At 48.1% G+C, this 25066-nt stretch overlaps 1 protein-coding gene across 1 annotated transcript in view; it reads right to left on the bottom strand.

Moving 5' to 3' along the window:
* Window positions 1-25060, bottom strand: part of UBE2QL1 (ubiquitin conjugating enzyme E2 Q family like 1) — a 54873-nt gene extending 29813 nt beyond the window's left edge. The window contains exon 1 of the mRNA XM_040262384.1: window positions 24644-25060. Coding sequence (XP_040118318.1) covers window positions 24644-24997 — 354 coding nt within the window. The 5' untranslated portion in view covers window positions 24998-25060. The remainder of the gene's footprint in view (window positions 1-24643) is intronic.
* Between the last annotated feature and the right edge of the window lie 6 nt (window positions 25061-25066).

Below are 25066 nucleotides of genomic sequence, written 5' to 3'. Positions count from 1 at the left end.
CCACTCTGGGGAACAGGCTGGGGGTTAACTAGTGGAACCACTCTGGGGAACAGGCTGGGGGTTCCTTCAAAACTAAGACCAGAGCTGCCATATGATCCAGCAATCCTGCTCCTGGCACACACCCAGAAAAGATGCAAATTCTAATGTGAAAAGATGCAAGCGGCCCTATGCTCACAGAAGCAGTTTATCACACCCAAGACACGGAAGCCACCTAAGTGCCCATCGGCAGATGAGTGGATAAAGAAGAGGCTGTGCTGTGCAAGTCGCTTCCGGCGTGTCCGACTCTCTGTGACCGTATGGACTGTAGCCCACCAGGCTCTTTGTTCGTGGGATTCTCCAGGCAAGAGCACTCCCATTCTCCATGGAGTGGGTTGCCATGCCCTCCTCCAAAGGACCTTCCCAACTCAGGGACTGAACCCACGTCTCTTAAGTCTCCTCAATTGGCAGGTGGATTCTTTATCACTAGCCCTGCTTGGGAAGCCCATGCACCCACAGGTGAAAGGATAAAGAAAATGTGGTGCATATATACGACAGAATATTACCCAGCCATAAAACAATAATGCCATTTGGAATAACAAGGATGCGTCTAGAGATGGTCATACTAAATGAAGTAACTCAGACAGAGAAAGACAAATACCACGGGGTCACCTGTATGTGGGGTCTGGGGCCAAAGTCGCTCAGTCGTGTCTGGCTCTTTGTGACACCACGGTCTGTCGAGTCCATGGAATTCTTCAGGCCAGAATACTGGAGTGGGTAGCGTTTCCTTTTTCCAGAGCATCTTCCCAATGCAGGGATCAAACCCAGGTCTCCTGCATTACGGGCATATTCTTTACCAGCCGAGCCACAAGGGAAGCCCAAGAACACTGGAGTGGGGAGCCTATCCCTTCTCCAGCATCTCTTCCCGACCCAGGAACTGAACTGGGGTCGCCTGCGTTGCAGGTGGATTCTTCACTAACTGAGCTATCGGGGAGGCCCTATGGGATAAACACAACATGAATGAACTTATGTGTGAACCAGAAGCAGACTCACAGACAGAGAGAACAGACACGTGGCTGTGAAAGGGGTGGAGGGGTGAGGCAGGGATGGGTTGGCGGATTGGGATTAGCAATTCAAACTAGTATGTACAGGGCGGATAAACAGCAAGGTCCTACGGTATCGCACAGGGAACTATATTCAACATCCTCTGATAAACCATAGTGGAAAGAATATGAAAAAGAATATACAAGCAGAATATACGTACATATATATGTGTATCACTTTGCTGTACAGCAGAAACTAGCACATTGTAAATCAATTATATTTCACTATAATAAATTTTTTTCAAAATTAAAAAAAAATAAAACATTTCCTGGTCCTACTTTAATCTCATAAGGGCATTTGACTCCAACTCAATAACTGTTGTTAAATTGAACTGAATTAGAGCCATCTACTTCTCTAATAAATCATGATATCATGGGGGAAGATCAAAGCTGGCTGCCACAGAGAACACCCATTTGTTGTTTTTCATTTAATTGGCTTTTTGTGGTTAACTGCATTAAGTGGAAGGGAAAAAGCCTACAGATGATTTTAACTATGATCCTGTGAAAGTCAGCAATATCATTCCTAAATTAAAATGTAAATATCTAAGTGTATGCTGTTTGAGTAAGAAAATTACCGTAATACTTTCAACATGAATTTTTATTTTATAAGACGCCTTGGATTACATGTATTAAGGCTTCAGTCTTATGACACTTTGTTAGACTCTGATATTTGTGAAGTTTATGGAAAAATCCCTCTGCTTGTGTAACATCTCTGGGATCAGTTGGTCTTGGCAATCAGTCGTGGAAAAGATGCTGAGTGTCCGTCATCTGCAAAGCGTTTCATCTGGACACGCAGACGAACATAATTGTGATTGAAGAGAGTAATTCAGGAAGAGTCTGTACAGTGTTCCTGACCTCTGTCAATGTTGGTGATGAAACCAAGCCCGCCTTGCCCTGCAGAGTTCCATGTTCCAATGGAACCAGAGGTGGGAGGGCTTGCTTAGTCGGCCTGGAGCTGAACAAGGCATTCAAGACGCTGGAAGGAGAAGCGTGGCTCTGTGTATAAATTATATTCACTTCTGCCAGGAGTTGTCACCAAGAAGGGCTGTCCTGGCCTGTCCTCAGGCTGGTAGAGATGCTTGGGGATATTTTAATGAATTCCTCTACTTTTGAATAAAGCAAGAATGCAGGCACAGTGCAAATGGTTGAGTAAACAGTTCTCCCTGATAAACCTTGCATCTGATGTATACCCTCAAACTCTTAGGGGCTTGTTTCAGACATGATCAATACATTTACCAATGAAGAGTTGTTTTCTCATAGACTGAGTGAATAGAATTACCATAAAAATGGAAATGAGGGTTTTCAGAAAGCATCCTACATCTAAGTTTGGTAAAGACATCTAGAACAATAAATATCGCTTTTGATTTTTTAAAAATGCAACAATTTGGGTGTATCAACATAAAAATCAATTTGATTAAAGCATACTCACTCTAATTTTGACCTCAACTGGTCCATTAATGTGGCCTTCCAGGATGGCTGAATCTCAAGCTGTGGTTTCAAATAAATCATCAGCCCATCAGCATCTCTCCCTTTCAGTCCACCCAGCATGTCCACACTGCCTTCCCGACAGCAACTCCTCTGCACCCTGGCTTTGCCCAGGGTCCTCTGCCTCTGCAGACCCCCCCAACAGATGACAGGGCACAGCACCCCTTTTCTGGGACACCTGCTCGCAGGGCTGATGGAGCTGCTCAGAAGGAGAAGGCACAGCACCTGCGCAAAGTGGAGGAGAGGAAACACCGGCCCAGCGGGAAACAGAAGGGTGGGTGGCTGGTCCAGGGTGGATGGGGACATGGGAGACAGTGATGGCTGGACAGTCAAGCAGGGACCAAGCAGAGCAGTGGGAACCACGTGGGAGCAGGGCTGGGGAGATGTTCAAACATCGTGAAAAGAAAAGGGGGCAAAAGTCACAAGGTGCGGGAGAATAACAGGGGGCTGGGCTGAGCCACAGGCAGATGGCGGGCCCTCAGTCCCCGGTTCGATAAAAGCAGGGGGAGAAGGCTGCAGCCAACAGGGCCAGGAAGACTCTTTCAGGAAGAGAAGAAAAGCGTGAAAAAATCAAGCCAATTACGATCTTTAGGGAAAGGAAAAAAACAAGGCATCCTGAGCAAGCGAAGAAACAGGAACCTGCCTATGAGGAGGAGCGTGTGCATGGGGTGCTGTGGGAGGAGCGGGCCTGTGAGGTGAGAAACATCCAGACACTCGCTCTGGAGGCAGCCGCGGAGGAGGTGCTGGGGCCTCCGGACAATGACAGAAGATGGGAAACCGGAAATTCAGGCCACAGGAGGAGAACAAGCGGCTAAAACCGATATGGTGTGAAAGAAAGACTCTGCTACGGGCTCAGCCGTGTCCCCCAACATTTCTATGTGGAAGCCCGCACCTCCAGCACCTCAGAATGTGACTGCAGACAAGGTCTGTACAGAGGTAAGTAAGGTAAAGGAGGTCATTGGAAGGGCCCTGATCCCACCTGACCAGTGTCCTTGTATTAGGTGGGTGCAAACGTAATTGTGGCTTTGCATTGCTGAACGGTGCCATTTGAAATGGGAATACATTCTTAAATAATCAGGGTTATGTCACAGAGGATGAGACGGCTAGATGGTATCACTGACTCAATGGACATGAGTTTGGGTAGACTCCAGGAGCTGGTGATGGACAGGGAGGCCTGGCGTGCTGCAGTCCATGGGGTCACAAAGAGTGGGATGGGACTGAGCGACTTTCACTTCACATGCTGTATTACTAAGAGGAGGTGATCAGGACACAGACACACACACAGGGACGGGCACGTGAGGGCACTGAGGAGACGGCCGTCTACACACCAAGAAGAGAAGCCTCCGAGGAGACCAGCCCTGCTGACACCACGATCTAACTTCCAGCCTCCAGGACTGTGACAAATAAACGTCTGCTGCGTAGCCGCCCAGACTGTGGCGCTTGCTGGCTGCAGCAGCCTTCCCATAATAATACAGCCCAGGGCAGGCTCGAGTAAGGAAAGTCACTGCTGAGAGGAAGGAGGGGGAGAGGACAGAATGAACTGATCTGGCCTCATCGAAACCCCAATCAGGCTAAGACCGCAGAGAGATAGACGTTTACAGGGAAGCTCTTTCACATTAAACTTACTTGACAAAATAAAGAGCCAGCCCTCGGTGTGGACTGATCATCTGAGGACAGTGGGCAGGACCCTCGCTCACTCTTTCCTAGACTCTAAATGCCAGCCTGCCTGAGTGTCCCCCTGGTGTGTTTTCTGGCAAATCGAATGAGGACACTTCAAGGGCACATGATTTAAAAGTTCATAAGAGGAATTCTCATTTACTAAGACACCAGGATCAGTACATTTGGTGTTTAGAGGGGGAACAAAACATTCATATCACCTGAGATGCTCACATTGCAGGGGGTGAAATTATTTCAATACTCAGTGTCAACCGGAAACACCATCTTGATGGAGTGTCTGTTGCTAAAAATGTCCACTTTACTGACACTGTAATTACAGTGCACTCAACACCTTTAATCTTTCTTTGATGATTCATGGTCTTGGGTACTGGAAGGTCACCAACTCAACTTCATTCTATAATAGCTGTGGGGTGTCTACTAGGCGAAAGGGCTGGGCTAGTCCCCATGGCCCCACAAGCCCCCTGGGAGCCGCACCAAAGTGCTCCCCCCGGGGGAAGGTACTCCTCCTCTAGGGAGACACTCCCACTGTGGCGGTGCTAGTCTGGCTCAGGGTGGCCTGAGCCTTGTGCGCGCACTTGGGGCGGGGTTGCGCAGCCCAGGGGGAAGGCCAGCAAAGGCCGCCTTCGCAGACTCCAGAGCCTCCGAGCCCCCGGGGAGGGCTGGCAGGAGTTTGTTCTGACTTCCACATGATCAATCCTGTTCAGCTCCGACTGGGAAAGGCAGCCAGAATTGGACAAGAAGCCTCACATAGGGGACAGTGAAATCAGCTACTTCTGATAAAGGCCTTCCAAACCCTACAGACACACGACCATTCTGCATGCTGAGCGGTCCTACAGGACATGGCTGGGGCGACTTCCCGTCGATGAGATGGCTCACCACCTTGACTTTGGAATTTCGTGAGATGCAGGATTTCGAGTCTCTTGTAGCTTTAGCTCCTATGCTTGGGCCTTGTGCTTGGTCACGTCGGACTCTTTTCGACCCTGTGGACTGTAGCCCGCCAGGTTCCTCTGTCCATGGGATTCTCCAGGCAAGAGTACTGCAGTGGGTAGCCATTCCCTGCTCCACGGGATCTCCCCAAAGCAGGGACTGAAGCTAGAGCTCCTGCATGGCAGTTGAATTCTTTACCATCTGAGCCACCAGGGAAGCCCTGTTCCCAGCACAGGATTTTAAACCATGCTATATTGGGGAGAGAATTTGGTTGCATGCCAGGGAAATACCAAATGTCATCACAGCTCAGTAAGCATCACTGAAATCTGGGTCTACAGGTGAATGTGTTTCCCCAACTCTGCTTAATCCCGAGATTCCACAGAAAATTTAGAATCTTCTGGAACAAAATTTCAGTATAAAATCATAATACAAATGCTAAGTAAGCCTAACTGGATTTGAGGAGATTTTTGGATCAAGGCCTGGCACCTGGTTCCCCTGGCTGGAGCATGGCTTGAGGCCAGTACAGTGTCAGAACGGGTAACCTTGCAGTCTATACCAGCGTAAAGAGGGTTTTCCAGGTGGCGCTACAGTAAAAAACCCACCTGCCAGTGCAGGACAGGTAACAGACACAGGTTCCATCCCCGGGTCGGGAAGATCCCCTGGAGGAGGAAATGGCAACCCATTCCGTTATTCTTGCCTGGAGAATCCCATGGACAGAGGAGTCTGGCGGGCTACAGTTCACAGGGCTGGAAAGAGTCAGACAGGACTGAGGCAATTTAGCAGCAACAGGCAGCATAAAGAACTGGAGGGGTGCCCCACCCAAGGCCCAGCACTGAGGAAACTCCACCCTCTTCTTGATTGGTGGCCTTCTCTCCTCTTCCAGTTGCTACCAAACACTTTCCCCAGACTGTCTGCTGCACATTCTTCTGGTTTGTACAACAGTAAAAGTTTTATTAAGTCAAAATAATACTGGAATCACTGTATGTTAAACTTAACACACAGTACCTGCTTAAGGTTTGCAAGGAATACATTTTAAAGGGTTCAAAGGGTTCACTCAGCCAACCTCAGAGTGAAACCTTCTAGAGCATTCTGAAATATTTTCTAATACGCTACCTCTGTAAATATTGTGACTTACTGACTTAAAATCATCACTACAAATAAAGCTAGTGGAGGTGATGGAATTCCAGTTGAGCTGTTTCAAATCCTGAAAGATGATGCTGTGAAAGTGCTATACTCAATATGCCAGCAAATTTGGAAAACTCAGCAGTGGCCACAGGACTGGAAAAGGTCAGTTTTCATTCCAATCCCAAAGAAAGGCAATGCCAAAGAATGCTCAAACTACCACACAATTGCACTCATCTCACACGCTAGTAAAGTAATGCTCAAAATTCTCCAAGCCAGGCTTCAGCAATATGTGAACCGTGAACTTACAGATGTTCAAGCTGGTTTTAGAAAAGGCAGAGGAACCAGAGATCAAATTGCCAACATCCGCTGGATCATCGAAAAAGCAAGAGAGTTCCAGAAAAACATCTATTTCTGCTTTACTGACTATGCCAAAGCCTTTGACTGTGTGGCTCACAATAAACTGTGGAAAATTCTGAAAGAAATGGGAACACCGGACCACCTGACCTGCCTCTTGAGAAACCTATATGCAGGTCAGGAAGCAACAGTTAGAACTGGACATGGAACAACAGACTGGTTCAAAATTGGAAAGGGAGTGCGTCAAGGCTGTATATTGTCACCCTGCTTATTTAACTTCTATGCAGAGTACATCATGAGAAATGCTGGGCTGGAAGAAACACAAGCTGGAATCAAGATTGCCGGGAGAAATATCAATAACCTCAGATATACAGATGACACCACCCTTATGGCAGAAAGTGAAGAGGAACTAAAAAGCCTCTTGATGAAAGTGAAAGAAGAGAGTGAAAAAGTTGGCTTAAAGCTCAACATTCAGAAAACGAAGATCATGGCATCTGGCCCCATCACTTCATGGGAAATATAGATGGGGAAACAGTGGAAACAGTGTCAGACTTTATTTTTTGGGGCTCCAAAATCACTGCAGATGGTGACTGCAACCATGAAATTAAAAGACGCTTACTCCTTGGAAGGAAATGACCAACCTAGACAGCATATTAAAAAGCAGAGATATTATTTTGCCAACAAAAGTCCATCTAGTCAAGGCTATGGTTTTTCCAGTGGTCATATATGGATGTGAGAGTTGGACTGTGAAGAAAGCTGAGCGCCAAAGAATTGATGCTTTTGAACTGTGGTGCTGGAGAAGATTCTTGCAAGTTCCTTGGACTGCAAGGCAATCTAACCAGTCCATCCTAAAGGAGACCAATCCTGGGTGTTCACTGGAAGGACTGATGCTAAAGCTGAAACTCCAATACTTTGGCCACCTCATGCGAAGAGCTGACTCACTGGAAAAGACCCTGATGCTGGGAGGGATTGGGGACAGGAGGAGAAGGGGACGACCGAGGATGAGATGGCTGGATGGCATCACCGACTCGATGCACATGAGTTTGGGTGAACTCTGGGAGTTGGTGATGGACAGGGAGGCCTGGCATGCTGCGATTCAGGGGGTCACAAAGAGTCAGACACGACTGAGTGACTGAACTGAACTGAACTGACTTAAAAGCATCGCAGAGAGTAGTGGGATAAATGAGACTAGCAGGAAATGGGGAAAATGAAGATTGGGTACAATACACCAATATTCACTGTAATTATGTAGAGAAAATAACACGAAAAAGAAAGGGAAATACTAAGGAGCAAATAATGGGTGATTTAGGCATCACAGTTCTGAAAGATGACTTATGAAAAATTCTATCACTCAAACTATGCTTGACTTATAAGACTAGTTAATAACACTGCATTGTTCTTCTTAAGACCAAACAAATTATGAAATTCACCATAGGTTTAGAAAGCTGACATGTCAGAAGTGTTTCCTTGTGGCAAAAATCTTAAGTTTTCCTTTAACTTTTTGGGTTGACTTAGTTCAATGGCACAGAATGAAAGTTTCCATTGACTCCGGGGATTGCTCCACAGAAATTCTGGACAAGGCTCTTTCTGTCCTGAATGCACATTAGTAGGGTGGTCTTTTACCTCGAGGAGTCCTGAAACAAGTTCATTCTGTCCAGCCCTTCCTGGCAGACTGTCTTCTTCCTAATTGTTATTGTTTTTGCTCAGTCACTAAGCTGTGTGTGACTCTTTGCAACCCCGTGGACCGCAGCACACCAGGCTCCCCTGTCCTCCACTGTTTCCTAGAATTTCCTCAATCTCATGTTCTTTGAGTCGGCAATGCCATCCAATCCTCTCACCCTCTGTCGTCCCCTTCTCCTCCTGCCCTCAATCTTTCCCAGCATCAGGGTCTCTTCCAATGAGTCAGCTCTTTGCATCAGGTGGCCAAAGGAGTGGAGCTTCAGCTTCAGCATCAGTCCTTCCAGTGAATATTCAGGGTTGATTTCCCTTAGGATTGACTGGTTGGATCTCCTTGCAGTCCAAGGGACTCTCAAGAGTCTTCTCCAGACCCACAGTTCAAAAGCATCAATTCTTCGGTGCTCATCTTTCTTTATGGCCCAACTCTCATATCTGGATATGACTACTGGAAAACCCATAGCCTTGAGCACACGGACCTTTGTAGGGAAAATGATGTCTCTGTTTTTTAATATACTGTTTAAATTTGTCATAGCTTTTTGGCCAAGAAGCAAGCGTGCTTTAAATTCACGGCTGCAGTCACAGCCTATAATGATTTCGGAGCCCAAGAAAATATAATCTGTCACTGTTTCCACTTTTCACCTACCTATTTGCTAACAAGTGATCTTTCTAATTAGTAGCCCTCAAACTTGAATATTTGACAACGCCTACTTAATGACGCTACAGAATGAGACAATAGGGAGAGAAGATCCCTCTTGGAAATTATCACGAAGCCCCTAGTCCCCACTTGAAGAGTAATGGTCTGGTTCAATCACATTGCCCTTGGGAGCCCAATAAAACAGGCACTTACTGTACCCTTGGGTCTGCTAGTCTGCCCTGCTCCTCAGGCTGGCCTTCCTCTTATCCTGGATCCCCAGGAAGCCACGCAAGTAGAAGTGCTCCGTCAGCAGCAATGCTGAATGCAAGCGCTGCTCCGAGGGGGGGATCTGGCTCGTCCACTTATATCAGAGAGCCCTGCTGGCCAGCATGCTCACTCCTTCCTCCACGCAGGCCTGTGGCTCTCACCTCCGCCTGCTGGCTGCATCCTTCCTACATTTCCTCCCAGATTTGAGCTTAGAGTTCTGGGCTGTGGGTGTCATTCTGGGTTGGGCACTGATCAAGACCCAGCTCTGAAGACCCCGGGTTTCTCTTGGCCACAGAGATGGTATGAGACCATCTATCTATCCCTTCTTCAAACACCCTGAAAAGGTTAGACAATGGCCGTCTGTCTTGTGAGGCATCCTAGCCCCAAAGGCAATCAAGTCAGGGGTTGACCAACAGCTGCTAAGCGTCTCCTCATCCGAATGGGGTGATCGGCTGTCCTCTGAGACTTCTAAGTGGTACATGGTTGGGGCCAAGCTGCAGATTGAGGGCTATTGATATTTTTTCTTGGGGTGTGTGCTAAATCGCTTCAGTCGTGTCCAACTGCTTATGATCCTATGGACTGTAGACCACCAGGCTCCTCTATCCATAGGATTCTCCAGGAAAGAATCCTGGAGTGGGTTTCTATTTCCTCCTCCAGGGGATCTCCCCAACCCAGGGACTGAACCCTCATCTCTTACGTCCCCTGCATAGGCAGGTGGGTTCTTTACCACTAATGCCATTTGCAAAGCCTTTCTTAGGGTAGGGAAACTGAAATGATCTCAACCAGAAGGTTCAATGACAACCAAATAATGAGTTTACAGGAGGGGAAAAGAGACATAAATGCCCGTGAAATAAACAATCTGAGCAGAACTGTTTGGTTCTGGGTAGAACCATTTCTATTTGCTGACTACAGTGCTGAAAACATTACCAACTTACAGGGGTAGTTATGGCAACACCACCCAGGCCCACACATTGATTTAGATGTTGTTACAGACTCTACTTCCATGAAGCAGCTCACACCCCTTCTTAGACTGATGCACCCTGCAAGCTGAGAGCCCCTGGGGATGGGAGGGGGCTTCATGTCTCTGGTGATCTCAGAGGTTGAATTTCAGATTTCAGTATTGCTAACCTTGCGGAAATCAGTGGGAGTACAACAGAAACAACATTAACATCCTGGAGGACCAATGAACCACAGACTATTCCCTCTCCTCGTGAGAATGCTGGTTCCATTCATCGGAGTCTTAAGAGCTGGAAGAAACCCCGAAGCCATCTAGTCACTCTTTTGTCAAATGCAGGACACCTTACCCCAGTTTCCAGGCCAATGTGCAGAACCTTAGCTGAGTAAGCAATAAGAGAAGATGGGTGTTTGCTGTTGATTATCTTCCAGTTATTGTAATATACTGTATACATAGGTAGGTTGAACATTTCAACTACACTTCTCATGAATTTCATTAAAGAAAGATTTTCCTTGAGTTTGGGATTAGCATACACACTGCTATTACATATAAAACAGATAAAAAACAAGGATCTAACGTATAGCACAGGGAACTACAATCAATATTTTATAATAGCCAATGAGGGACAAGAATGTATATACATATGTGTGTGTATATATATAAATACATATGTATATTTATTCTTATATATACAAATAAATATATATACACAAATATACATGTATATACACTCTAAAAAAAAAGAAAAAAGAAAGAAAAGACTTTCCCTAAAGGTTATCAGTCAGGCAAAGAACCACTGACTAAGTGAAACTCTCTTTCAGTTGTACTGGGGCAATTTGTGTTCATTCTGTGTGACCTGTGAAAACTACTGGAGACCACAGCACTTGAAAACATTTAAAATTTGATTTCTGACTCAGCTTTTCATCTTGAAACAAAATGGAAGCCCAAAAGTTTTCAAGTGGACTTCTTATTCTGTAATAAAGAAAGCATCTCAACCAAGATGTGACTGAGAGAAGATACATGTGGGAAATGATTATATTCTTCCATGTGATTTTCTAACTTAGCAGCAGCAGAAATTAAGGTAATTTAAAGATACTGCTAACAAACAGAGTTCTTGGAGAGCAAGGTTGTAAAGCTGAAAAAGCAGCTCTCAAATCTGTGCTTGGATAACACAATCATGGTTTTTTTATCAGAAATCAACTCTTTTATCAGAAATCAACAAAATAAAATGACTTGATGATGGAGAGTCAACAGGTGATGACAAGAGTCCACAAGGGTAGGCGATAGTTCTGAGAGAGCAAAGAGGGGGCTGCAATGTGGTTTTTGTGAATATTAGAAAATTATGGTCAAATATAAAAAAAAATTGAACCAACTGAATGTCACTATCACTCTGAAATACTAATACTTATGAAAGGAGATTGCTTCCTATGATGGATATTGAGTGGAAAACCAATTCTGGATCTTTGGTTGTACTTTTCTTATGTATTTATTTCAATAAAATTCTACTTTTATAAGAAGAAGGAGCATCTATTGATCACCTCCTGTATGCAAGGCACCTGCGGCCATCATTTCCTTTGAGCATCATAATACACTTGTAATGTGGGGTTATTTTCAGGTGAGGCAACTGAGGCTCAGGTGGGAAGCAGGCTTGGGAGGAGTGGTTGGGGCACAGCTAGCCCCTGCTTGAGGCCCATGGCTTTATCCCAAGTCCACCCAACAAGACCATGACTGAGCTACATGCTGGGGTCCTGAACCTCATCCCCAGAGGTTCTGGCCATGAGCTGCATGGTAAGATTTAAGTTCTTTCCCAAGACAGCTGTCAACACCTAGAGCCATGGGCTCCAGGGGCCATGAATCCTCAAAGGAACATAAACTTAGATGCGAAAGCTGTCTTTATTTCCATTAACTCCTAACTGACGCTCAGCACTTCATTTAGCTGTGCTTGGAAGTAACAAAGCAGAGCATACTTAGCATTGCTCTCATTTTGTTATCAAGAGAAATCGCAGACATTTAAAACTCATGCAACAGTTGTAGATAGCTTGAAATGTCATCAGTTTCTATGTCCAGTTAGGACAGTAAATAGATTTTTTTAAATATTTATTTTTATTTATTTATTTGGCTGTGGAATCTAGTTCCCTGACCAGGGATGGAACTTGGGCCCCTGCATTGGGAGCGTGGAGTCTTAGCCACTGGACCCCACTAACTAGGTCTTGATACTAAATGTGTCAATAGAGTCATGCTTTTTAACTCCATATTTTAGTTCATCATTTTAAAAAGGTGATAACTATATTTCTAAGTCTGGCTGTTTTCCTGTGAATTTTATTTTATGCATTTGACGCATTGTTCTGAGGAGGGGTCTCCAGATGTCCACAGATGCTAAGGGTGGCCTTGTGGGATCTGAGGTTGTAGGATGGGGCTCCTAGGGCCTCTGGTTCCTTCTCTGATCTGCAAGAATAACCAAAAGGCATCCATCTCTTTTGTCTATGAAAAGGCAGACGCCAGGATCTTTTAAATAAAATTACCGAAACAAAAATCACTGTAATTCAATCCAGTAGGGTTCAAAGTCACTTTTTATTAGATTAGTTTTAGTTATGAATTAAAATAATTTACTTTACTCTTTATGTAATTTTACCAGTTGATCCTTATAGAGAAACTTTGTCTTTTATGGGCTATGATTACGATATTTCCTAATATGCATTATAAAAGTGATCAAAGGAAAAACAAGCAGTTCTGTGAAGGGAGGGGCCACAGGGGCCACTACGGGCAGCTCATCCGTGTTACTTTCAGGTGTTTACTGGATGAAGGGGTTCCTGAGGACCTGAACCCACATATTTGCGGGGCTCTGCCTTCCCCAGGCCAAGCTGGAGGGGCTCCATTCTCAGGGGAGTGTGTCCCCTCACACGCGATCTACAGACGAAGCTTCCCTGAGACATAGTCCTCTTGTTAACTGAGATTAAAGAAATGACTCATTTAGTATTTGGATGACTTTTAAAAGTTACATTGTAAAAGCCAAGTCATCTTGTTACAATTAATTTAAGCTTGTAACAAATTCAGTTTCAAGTTTCCTTCATGTTATTTTCACTGGCAGGGGAGCAGAGTAGGCTAGGGTATGCCTCCAATTGTGGAAGACCGACACAGGTTAATCCTCACTGCAATGAAAGCTTATTTTGTACAGTTACATGCAATTCCTAGCTGGTGTCTCTTGGGAAGAAAAACCGGCTCCCAGCCTGATAGTCAAAATCACTCTCATTCATATGTATTGGTAAGACAAAAGCAATTGCTGTGTGTGTGTGCGCACAAAATGACCAAATTGCAAAACAAGAATAGCTGCTTTTTATCATAATCACCATATAATAACATTTTGTAATTTCATATTCTGATGTTTGGAAATGTCTGATTTTCACCATCAAAAAATGGCAAGTACCCCCTTAACAATATTTTTCTGGGAAATTTCTCCTCCAATTCCCAAGTGAGCTGAATTCACTTTTAAAATGTAATCTGATCCACTAAAAGATAGGATTTCCTTCTCTCATCAAGAACTCTTAATAATAATAAAAAATCTTGGGGATATTTGCTAAATATTGTGATGGAGAATTATTATTTTACAGAAGCTATTTTTAAAGTAGTAATTTTTTCAACCTGTGTGGCTTCACCAATGTAACCATTACCTTCAGAAAGCATTTCTTTCTCCAGTTATCTTCAGAATCTTTAAAATGTCTTTCCTTTCTGTGTATAGAAGAAATAAAGCAGCAATAATTCTCTCTCTCCTATAGTTTGAAAGAATTAAAACATTCTTCCATTTAACATAATAGATACAAGCTGCTGATTGTTGAATTTGGGCCAATACAGTTGTTCAAGTTTGTGGATAATTCTGTACCACAAACTACGGAATTTTAGATTAGATCTGATGGCTGCATCAAGTCCCACCCCTTGTGTATTAATTCTGAGTTGTAGCAAAACCAAGCATGTTATCCTTACAAAGCTATCCCTGAGGAGCATGGGGGCCCATGAGGAACAATCAAGCTGCACGTGCTACCTGGTCGGGCTGGGGGGCTCCACCCACCAATGGGACTCGTGACCTCTCAGCTCTGCCCTTTTACTAGCCGTCTGCCTCAGGCACAGATTCAACCTCAGCGCGCCTCAGTTTCCTCTTCCGTAAGATGGGACTAACAACAGCACCTACCCCATGGGCTGGTGCAAAGATTTAATCAGATGACCCACTAAAAGCATTTGCACAGCAGCCAGCCCGCAGGAAGCACCTAGCAAATTCACAGTCTTACTATATTTCAAACAGCTACGAGCGGAAGGGATGGGGTGTGTGCTCAGTTGAGCAAATTGGTAATGGACACATTTGTTTGGCACATATGATATGCTGGGTACTGGGTGAGGGGAACGGGAAACAGAGCTGCAGATAGATAATGCAGTCTAGCAGGATCCGTGTAGAAATCAACATTTTCCAGACCACGCGGAGGTATTAGAGAACAGAGAACAGAGCCCTCGCGTTATTGGAAGAGTCATGGAGGAGTCTTCTGCGGGAGCTAAGGCATCTTGGCAGGGTTTTGGAGGATGGAAGGGGCTCAAGTGATGAATAGGGGAGCTTTCCAGATCGGGGTGCGTCTGTGAGCTCAGCAAAAGGGGAGACCTACCGGTGTGCCCTGGGAGGGTGGGGCTGGTAGGAGAGGGACCTCCCGGGGGCCCTCTGGGAAGAGCCACACCCCGGGTGGGCGCTGATTGGGGGTTTGGATGTATTCTATAATGGTCATGGCCAGGGGCATGAGAATGCCAGGTGAGGGTTTAGAGGAACCAGAGCAAGGCCCGCAGGGAGGATGGAAGAGGATGGAAGGGGATGGGGCTGCTGGATGGGCACCGCAGGAAGCCAAGTGGGGGATGGCACGCCTATAGGGAGACAGTGGGGCAGGGCGTGGAGAAGCCAGGCTGGGAGACAGGAAGGAGGAGCTAGACCACCCCCAGACCTGCCAGGAAGGGAGCAGCGCCTTCTGGCCACTTCCCCCCGCTCCCAGATCCCAGCCGGCCCTCCTCTCCTAACCAACGCCACCTGGTTGGTCCCAATTCTGTTTCTTCCCCTGACGCTCTCCATCTGGGGTCCTTTGTCCAGTCCATCCTAAAGGAAATCAATCCTGAATATTCACTGGAAGCACTGATGCTGAAGCTGAAACTCCCAATACTTTGGCCACCTGATGCAAACCACTGACTCACTGGAAAAGACCCTGATTGAGAAAGATGGAGGGCAGGAGGAGAAGGGGGCCACAGAGGAGGATGAGATGGTTGGATGACATCAAGGACCTGACGGACATGAGTTTGAATAAGTTCTGGGAGTTGGTGATGGACAGGGAAGCCTGGCGTGCTGCAGTCCACGGGGTCACAAAGAGTCAGACACGACTGAGCAACTGAACCGAACTGAGCAGTGAAAACAATACTCAGAAAAGCAGGCTAACCCTCAGTGTCACAATCAGGTACCTGCAATGAGCATTCCTGCTGGGACAGTCACGCAGGAGCTTGGAAAACCCTGCTGACCCCTGACCCTGCTGCTCATAAGTCCCCAGTGCACACGCAGGCCATGGCCAGGGGTCCAGTCTGCACACACCAGTGAACGGGCCTCTTCTAAATACTAAGCAAGCAGTAACTTCAGGGCTGCTGGGCATATCACAGGCACATGTGAGCGGGTCTCACATCATCCCTACTAGAGAATCATCTCCTTGCTGACAAAGGCCCATGTAGTCAAAGCTACAGGTTTTCCAGTAGTCATGCACAGACATGAGAGTAGGACCTTACAAATGGCTCAGCAATGAAGAAGTGATGCTTTTAAACTGTGCTGCTGGAGACGACTCTTGCGAGTCCCTTGGATAGCAAAGAGATCAAACCAGTCAATCCGAAAGGAAATAAACCCTGAATATTGATTGGAAGGACTGATGCTGAAGCTGAAACTCCAATACTTTGAGCCACCTGATGTAATGAGCCGATACATTGGAAAAGACCCTGATGCTGGGAAAGATTGAGGGTAGCTGAAGAAGAGGGTGGCAGAGGATGAGATGGTTGGACAGCACCTCTTTCTCAATGGACATGAGTTTGAGCAAACTCTGGGAGATAGCAAAGGACAGGGAAGCCTGGCATGCTGCAGTCCACACGGTTGCAAAGAGTCGGACATGATGGAGCAACTAATAGCAATCACTGGATAGTTCTTGGTGACTGGCATTTCCCACAAGTTTTATTCACTGTGTGCCCAGTGTGTGCCTGGCACAGAGTGGGCACTCAATGCCTACAGTGCATGAACCAGCTACTTATCCACAGTTCTGGGTGGTCCTGCACCTGAGCCCTTGGAGCTGTGTCTGATCCGAGGGGAGGACTCTCCTGACACTCACGCTCCCTTTTTGCAGGGTTTCCACGCCTTAGTCCAGGGAGGCAGGCCTGGGTTATATGCCGGTCTGCTCTACACAAGCAGGGCTTCCAGAGGGCTGGTCAGGGTGGACACAGGACAGTGAGTTCAAGCAAGGTGGGAGATGGTTCATTACACCCACCACCGCCTGAAGCCCTGGCTGCTGGTGGGAAGACGGACCACAGATGGTGGATGTGGACTAAATGAGCAGTTCTGGTCCAGCCCTGGTCGTCCATTACAATCGAGTAGGAGATTTTCCAGCAGGACTCTACTAGGATCTGATCTTATTCACGAGAAATCTGAATCTTCGATGATGGAGGCCTGGCACTGGAATAATGTGGGCTTCCCAGGTGGCACAGTGGTAAAGAATCTGCCTGCTAATGCAGGAGGAACGGGTTTGATCCCTGGGTTGGGAAGATGCCCTGGAGCAAATGGAAACCCACTCCAATATTCTTGCCTGGAGAATCCCATGGACGGAGAAGCCTGGTGGGCTACATTCCATGGGGTCGCAAAGAGTCAGACACAACTCAGCGACTGGGCACACACGTGGGCACTGGAATAACCTAAAGGCTTCCCAGAGCATCTAATGAACCCAGGGCGGACCACCTCCAGCAGAGAGGACAGGAGTCACCCTCCCCATCCCATCCGCTCTCCCCACTGCCTTCCCAGAGCATCTAATGAACCTGGGGCCGACCACCTCCAGCAGAGAGGACAGGAGCCACCCTCCCCATCCCATCCGCTCTCCCCACTCCCTTCCCAGACCATCTAATGAACCCGGGGCCGACCACCTCCAGCAGAGAGGACAGGAGTCACCCTCCCCATCCCATCCCATCTCCCCACTGCCTTGCATGCATGGGTGTGTGGAGTCACTTCAGTTGCGTTCGACTCTTTGCAACTCCACAGACTGTAGCCTGCCAGGCTCCTCCATCCACAGGATTCTCCAGGCAAGAGCACTGGAGAGGGTGCCATGCCGTCCTCCAGGGGATCTTCCCCACCCAGGGATCCAACCTGTGCCTCTTCAGCCCCTGCACTGGCAGGCAGATTCTTCACCACTGAACCACTAGTGAAGCCTTTCCCACCACCTTGTCAACCCAGTAAGAATCTAGGACTCAAGAGATTTGAAACGTGGCTCAGAGAACCCACTGTTAGTGGCTGTTTCTTTTTTTTTTTTTTTAATTTTATCTTTTAAATGGACATGAAAGTCATTTGTCTGGTCCCTTTACTGCCCCTAGAGTGGTACCACTGAGGCTGCTTTCCTTCTAAACCTGCACTCACACATGCCTGTTCGTGGGGATGAGAAACGGCAGGACTCTGGGTTAAAACAAACTTCAACTTCTTGGTTGTGTTGGCATGTCCCACTGAAAAGTAAAGAAAAGCCCCTAAACTCTCCTGACCCTGAGAAAGGAAAGCAAACCTTTTACACCGTTTCCTATAAATCAGACAAGTAAACAGAAAGGCGTTTACCCCCTCTTTCTGTATGTGCTGATCCTGAAAAGGCTACAACTCAGGGTAAAGTGAGTCACTTCTGCTATGAACTGCATCGTCAGCCCCGGGATGAGCAGCCTCGCTGCGGAGCCGGCGTGTGGGAGCTCGCCAAGTTGGCGTGGGACTATTTTAGGATGCAGAGGCCTGTCCGTGTCCTCCCGCCCGCCCTACTTGATAGCGGAACAAGCTATTTTTTCCTCCGAACCATCGAGCACACGGAGACCTCAAGCCGCAGAGTCATCTGGCATGGGTGATGACCTCTGTCACCTACGCGTGGGCACAGGGCACAATGACACAGTGACTGATAAGACCCGAAACACTTGAATCTGCTCTCCTGGGTGAGTCACGTGGCATGACCCACGCCCCGGCTGTCACTGTTTACACGCCCGCTTCTCCTAGCTTCCCTTTACAGGGGCCACGGTCTCTGTTCCAAGCTGACCCCCCTGAGTGCGGTCCTGTGTGCACACAGGTGGGCGTCATTTGTGTTACTCTGGAAACCAGCAAAAAGCCTCGAGAGAAAAGAGCCTGAACTGGTTAAGAAATTTCTGTTTGGGCTTGTCATGGGGCTGTGCAGTGATCCCACCGAAACTCATAGGATGGAGTCCTACCCTCAAGCACCTCAGAAGGTAACTAACGGTGTGTGGAGGGTCTCTGCAGAGGTGATCATGTCAAACTGAGGTCATTAGGGTGGGCCCTGATCCAGTAACATACAGGCTTCCCTCATAGCTCAGTTGGTAAAGAATCTGCCTGCAATGCAGGAGACCCCGGTTCAATTCCTGGGTCAGGAAGATCCCCTGGAGAAGGGAAAGGCTACCCACTCCAGTATTCTTGGGCTTTCCTTGTGGCTCAGCTGGTAAAGAATCCACCCGCAATGCAGGAGACTTGGGTTCGATCCCTGGGTTGGGAAGATCCCCTGGAGAAGGGAAAGGCTACCCACTCCAGTATTCTGGTCTGGAGAATTCCATGGGCTGTATAGTCCACTGGGAGGCAAAGAGTCGGATGCGACTGGGCGACCTTCACTTTCACTGACCCAGTAAGACCAGTGTCCTTAGAAGAAGGGGAGGTGAGGACACAGAGCCAGAAGGAAGGCCATGCGGGGACACGGAGCAGACGGCCGTCTACGAGCCGGGCAGGAGGCCTGAGAACATCCTCCTCCCCTCAGAAGAAGCCAAGCCTGCTATCACCTTGGTTTCAGACTTCTGGCCTCCAGAAGGCGAGAAGTAAACGCCTGTTGTTTGAGCGCCCCAGACTGCGGTACTTTGGGTCAGAGCCTTAGCAAACCCACACAGCACTTTCAGAATGTTGTGTGAACTACAATAGCTCAGACGCCAGTACACTTTAGGAACCCACAGGGCTGTTCTTCGCTGCTTTTTGAGATTGTGTTTGCTTGCTTCTAGTCACCGAGTTTGACTCATTTGTGACCCCCTGGACTGTAGCCCGCCAGGCTCCTCTGTCCATAGGATTTCCCAGGCAAGAATACTAGAGTGGGCTGCCATGCCCTCCTCCAGGGGATCTTTCCCACCCAGACACTAAATCCGAGACTCCTGCACTGGCAGACGGGTTCTTTACCACTGAGCGACCTGGGAAGCCATGGAGATTGTGCAGTAACAAGTAAAAAGCTACTTCCAGGCCTAGTACTTTGGAAGAAATCCTGAAGATGGGCTGTGTGTGTGTCGCCAGATGCAGAACGCTTGAAGCGCTAAAGCTGACCTCTGAGATGCACTTTATCATCAAACAAAGCTGATCTGCAGGGCCTGCTCCTTCTTCATCATACGTTCACAAGCTTGGACACCTGCCACTTTGCTGCGTTCCAAAATTCCAGAAACGATTGCTGTCAGGAAACTCAGCTGTCCCAGAACCGCTTACCTATTTCTAGTTCAAACACTGAGAACTGAAGGTGTTTCAGTCTGACTGTTCTCATTCTTCTGCTGATGGCTGACTGTGTCCTGTCCTCTGTGGACACAAATGATGACCACATAGGTCACCTCCAACCACCAGCTGGAGATAATCAGGGTCCTAGCTGGCCGGGTGCGACTCTGCCATCACGGACAACCATCACCAGCATGGGCTGGTGCTCAGAGCCTCGCAGTCATTGCTGCTATTAGCACACGAAGCAGCGTTCACTTCCCCTGACTTCGTGGAGCTGAGGCTCCCTCACCTGCACAGTGACCGCTGGAACAGCGGAACCAGGTAAGCTGATTGCCCTAATTCTCAGCTGCCCAGAGCTTGGCACAGAGCAAACAGTACATGCCAGCGCCCACTGCTGTTAATGCATCGACCTCCTGCTGGGTTGAGTCCCGTGGTTGGCACCAAGGGGCAGAGGAGGAGTAAGAAACTCTCTTTCAAGCGCTATCTGGTTCCCCTGCCCAGGGTGATGTCTCGCTAATTAAAAAGGAGACACTCAGGAGGCACACTGATGTGAAAGTAGGAGCCGACTTAATGCACCCTAAGCCACTGTGATTCCAGTACTGCTGAAGCCGCAGCTCCAATCTTTTGGCCACTTGATGTGAAGAGCCAACTCGCTCGAAAAGACCCTGATGCTGGGAAAGATTGAGGGCAGGAGGAGAAAGGGGTGACAGAGGATGAGACAGCTGGATGGCATCACTGACTCAGTGGACGTGAGTTTTAGTAAGCCCTGGGAGATAGTGAAGGACAGGGAAGTCTGCCGTGCTGCATTCCATGGGGTCACAAGGAGTCGGACCCAACTGAGCAACTGAACAATAACAAGAAGTCACTTTGGGGAGCTTCTGCTCAGACAAGTGCAAGTGGAGGGCACCTGTAGAATCATCAGCTATTCCGGGAGTGAGACCCGGTACACACAGGGCACCACCTATGCAGGACCCTCCGAGGCATGGAGATTTCTCTTTTAATTTCACAAATGAAGAGTTAGCTAAAATGTCTCTTTGTAGTCAGAAGAGGATTTGGTAATAAACAGGCAAGGTATGTATGTCACCATCTCTACACAGAATATATACAGAGGAAATATTTGGTAAGTTAATTTAAAACAGACAAAATTCCTAAAGCAGCACACCAGAGATGTTGATAACATGGGGCCCCCAAGAGTCAGGTAACGTGAAATGACTCGTGAAATGACTGATCTGCCACACCTCGTGATAAACCCAAACATCTAATGCTCGACACAAAATGGTGAAGCACATCTCTTCTTTATATGACCCATTGATTAAGAAGACCAATCTCTTCTCAATATGACCCTTAAAAGTATTTTGTCTTCCTTGGTGGTTCAGACAGTAAAGCGTCTGCCTACAATGCAGGAGACCCAGGTTCGATCCCTGGGTCAGGAAGATCCCCTGGAGAAGGAAATGGAAACCCACTCCAGTATTCTTGTTTGGAAAATCCCATGGACAGAGGAGCCTGGTAGGCTACAGTCCATGGAGTCGCAAAGAGTCGGACACGACTGAGCAACTTCACTATGCTATGCTAAAAGAATTTTATGATGTGTCTAAAGGGCAGAGAAACAAAATCGACTTTAGGGTATCCCCAATTCAGAAATTTAAGCTTGGTAGTTGTGAAAGAGGAAACAGAGCCTTTTCTAACTTTGTCGAGTAAGAAAAACGAATCCTAAAAAAGAAAGTGCCAACAGAGAGGGGAAGGTAACTGGAATGGAGCCGTTCTGCCTTTTAAAGTAATTATTGGTTTGGTAGCATTCTTGGTTGTCTTTGAAAACCTCATCAGGTATTTTGATTGCTTTCCCAAAGCCTATTACCTTTAACCATGGAAATAATTTGGTAACCAAGGTACATGCGATGAACAACCTGTAGGTAGGAAATTCACAAAAGCAGGAAAGGCGCCTAACACACAGAGCCCCCAAACACTACCCAGGCCCTGCACAGAAGCCTGAGGCACTGCTGAGCGACCATTCCTCCGGTCCTTACACTGCGTTTTGAGTGGTTTGTGTGTATCCTACACGACTCTTTTGGATGCCGAAGTCAGCAGGAAAAGTGCAAAGGAACTGAATTGGTATTTTTAGAAATTTCTGAGTCCTCCTTTTCCTTTCAGATATTTTACACACTAGACTTTAGCACAGGTTAAGTATAACATAATATGCTAGGTGGGGGAGGTGCTGAGTTCAACTAAGATTTTGAAACTAATCAATAAAAATGTTGATAATTACTTGCAACAATGAGGTCTCTAGCTTGCCAACTGTATGAAGAGTCTCAATTTGGAATACAGAGGAAAGAAATATATACCCAAGGACTTGCCCAGTTTAACAGAAGTGCCCAGGTACCAACAGAACGATCACTCACAGCACTGATGTGAACATGGCGAATAGTTATTAACAACTTACTAAGATAGATCTCTTCTTAGGGGAAAAAGTCCTTACTTGTCATTTGAAATCTTTATTTTCCTGCATCTTTCAAAATGCAGGCTGAGGTCCACGTGACCTCTGGGGTCGCTTCCAAACCTAAATGCTATGATTCTATGATTATAAGGCAGAATGATATTCCTCCACCCCATGTCCCCAAAGTCATCACTGTGAACAATAAAAGATGGTAAGAGAGTGTTCTAGAGAGTTCTGATTAGCAGAGCTTTCTGACACCAACAACAGATGCATTTCTGTGAAAAAGTCTTCCCCATCATTTGTACGAATCCTGATAATATAAACGGGACCCCCTCTGACCCCCGTGGCTTGTATTTCGTCGCAGGCTCCCATCACATCAGAGCCAGCACTAAACCTCAAGCTTCAGGGTGAATTTCTGATGTTAAAGCATTAAACCTCGCCTTTCTAAAGCTGCCACATTCATGCTGTTTCGAACTGGAGAAACAAGCGGAAGCTAAACCCCAGGAAAGCTGGACTAGCAGCATAGTTACTTGGTGAAAACAGACCTTCGTCAAGAATTAAGTGCCAAGGCAATTGGCGTGGAATCCCAGGGGCTCCGCCTCTAGTGAAATTGGCAGAACAAGCATTATTTGATTAGTGTGAGAGATCCTGAAGAGGCAGATGACGGGACTGATGGCTTCTAAGATGCTGGCTGTAGAATGATCACATCGAGGTCATTCGGGGTCTCCTAAACAGAACTGTCGGAGAAGGCAAGGGCAACCCACTCCAGTCCTCTTGCCTGGAAAATCCCATGGACAGAGGGGCCTGGTGGGCTGCAGTCCATGGGGTCGCTGAGTCAGACACGACTGAGCGACTTCACTTTCACTTTTCACTTTCATGCACTGGAGAAGGAAATGGCAACCCACTCCAGTGTTCTTGCCTGGAGAATCCCAGGGACGGGGGAGCCTGGTGGGCTGCCGTCTATGGGGTCACACAGTCGGACACGACTGAAGTGACTTAGCAAACAGAAGAGTGATTCTCCATAAACCTAAAACACACCCACATAAAACAATGCTTTTTTTTTTTAAGTAACGCTCAATAGAGATTTAGGAAAACATCAACCAACCTGAACATGATCAAGAGCATATAGCTTGGCAAGAGAAAAACCATTACACCTCTGCCTGCAGCAGCTGCTGCTGCTGCTTCTTCTAAGTCGCTTCAGTCGTGTCCGACTCTGTGCGACCCCGTAGACGGCAGCCCACCATCCAGGCTCCCCCGTCCCTGGGATTAGGGGAAGGGATTTCAGAAGGTTCATTCATTCTCCGCTCTCAGGTTCTCTGGGGGTTCTTTGCAGTAAAGCTGCCATCTGGGGCAGTGGGCGAGGAGACTCAGACATCAAGCTTGCCCCTGATTTTAGTAGTCAAAAATCTTTAACCCCGATGATGGATTTAAGCCCCGGGGGCAGGAGGAAACTGAAGGAAGTTCACAGGTCTGAGAGAGAGAGAGCTAGATCTCCCAGGAGCCAATGGTCCTGGTGAGAGGCAGGTCCCAGGCGTTTTCTGGAGGAGTCTGGCCTTGTCACTTACAGAACGACTCACACCACACCTCCGCCTCTCCAGTGAAATTTGTCAAGAGCAGAATTTTCACCTTGCACTAGATGCGGTCAGGACGAAGCAGGGCCAGGGAGCAGATTCGGTGGCAGGCAGCTGGCCCTCTGCAGAGACAACCGCCCCCCACTCCGCCCGAACTCGCAGGGCATCCCTGAGCTATTGGGGGGTGGGGAAAACCTCTGTGTGTGTGGCGGGCAAGGGGGCGATGAACTGGGCTGGACGTTTAGATGATGAGATCCATATAAAGTTTCTCCTTCGGGAAGATTATGGCTACAGGAGATGGGGAGGCCACGGAGAAGGAGACCTGGGCGGGGGCGGGATGGGACGGGAGAGGAGGAGAGAGGGAGATTCAGGGGGCAGAGAGGGAGGGAGGAGGCGGAGACGGTGGAGGCGCAAGGGGGAAAAAGGCAGGATCGGATGAAGGCAGCGGGTTTGGGGGAGGACCGGAGGTGGACGGGCAGAGCCGGAGGGACGATCGGCGAGAAGGACAGAGGAGGAGAGACAGCAGGGTGTGCGGGAGGGGGAGCCCGAATTCTGGAGAGGCGGAGACCCGGAGCGACGGGATGGGAAAGCGGGCAAGGGAGAAAACGCTCAGGCAAGTCGAGCGGAGGCGCCCGGGGGACGCCTCCCGGTTGGAGGCAGGTTTCGAGGGCGCCCCGCGCGCGCCCCCCCGAGCCGCCCGCCCGCCCGCTTACCTGGCCCTTGACCAGGCTGGCGGCGAACTGGCGCATGACGGCCTCCACCGTGTAGGCGCTGGACCAGCCGCGCGGCGTGAGCAGCTCCATGCAGATGGCGCCGCCGTCCAGCACGTAGCCGTTCTCCAGGCGCGGGCTGAGCACCCGCATGAAGGGCGGCGAGAAGGGGAAGTTGTCGGGGAAGGTGAGGTTGAGCAGGATGAACTCCGTGTTGGTCTCCTTCATGTCCTGCCACAGCACCGAGTCCTTGTCCACCTGGTGCAGCTTCACGTTCCAGTCGAACAGGCTCTCGTCCACCAGCTCCACGGAGATGAAGCGGTCGCTGAGGCGCGCGATGTCCCGCAGCTCCTTCATGAGGCGCCGGCTGCGCACCTGCGCGCAGTGCTGCTGGCGCGCCGCGGGCACCAGACTGCCGCCCGCCGC

Source organism: Oryx dammah, unplaced genomic scaffold (assembly GCF_014754425.2).
Source record: "Oryx dammah isolate SB20612 unplaced genomic scaffold, SCBI_Odam_1.1 HiC_scaffold_20, whole genome shotgun sequence".
Lineage (NCBI taxonomy): Eukaryota > Metazoa > Chordata > Mammalia > Artiodactyla > Bovidae > Oryx > Oryx dammah.
The sequence above is the reverse complement of the archived record's forward strand: the minus strand, read 5'-3'. Positions and strand labels throughout refer to the sequence as shown.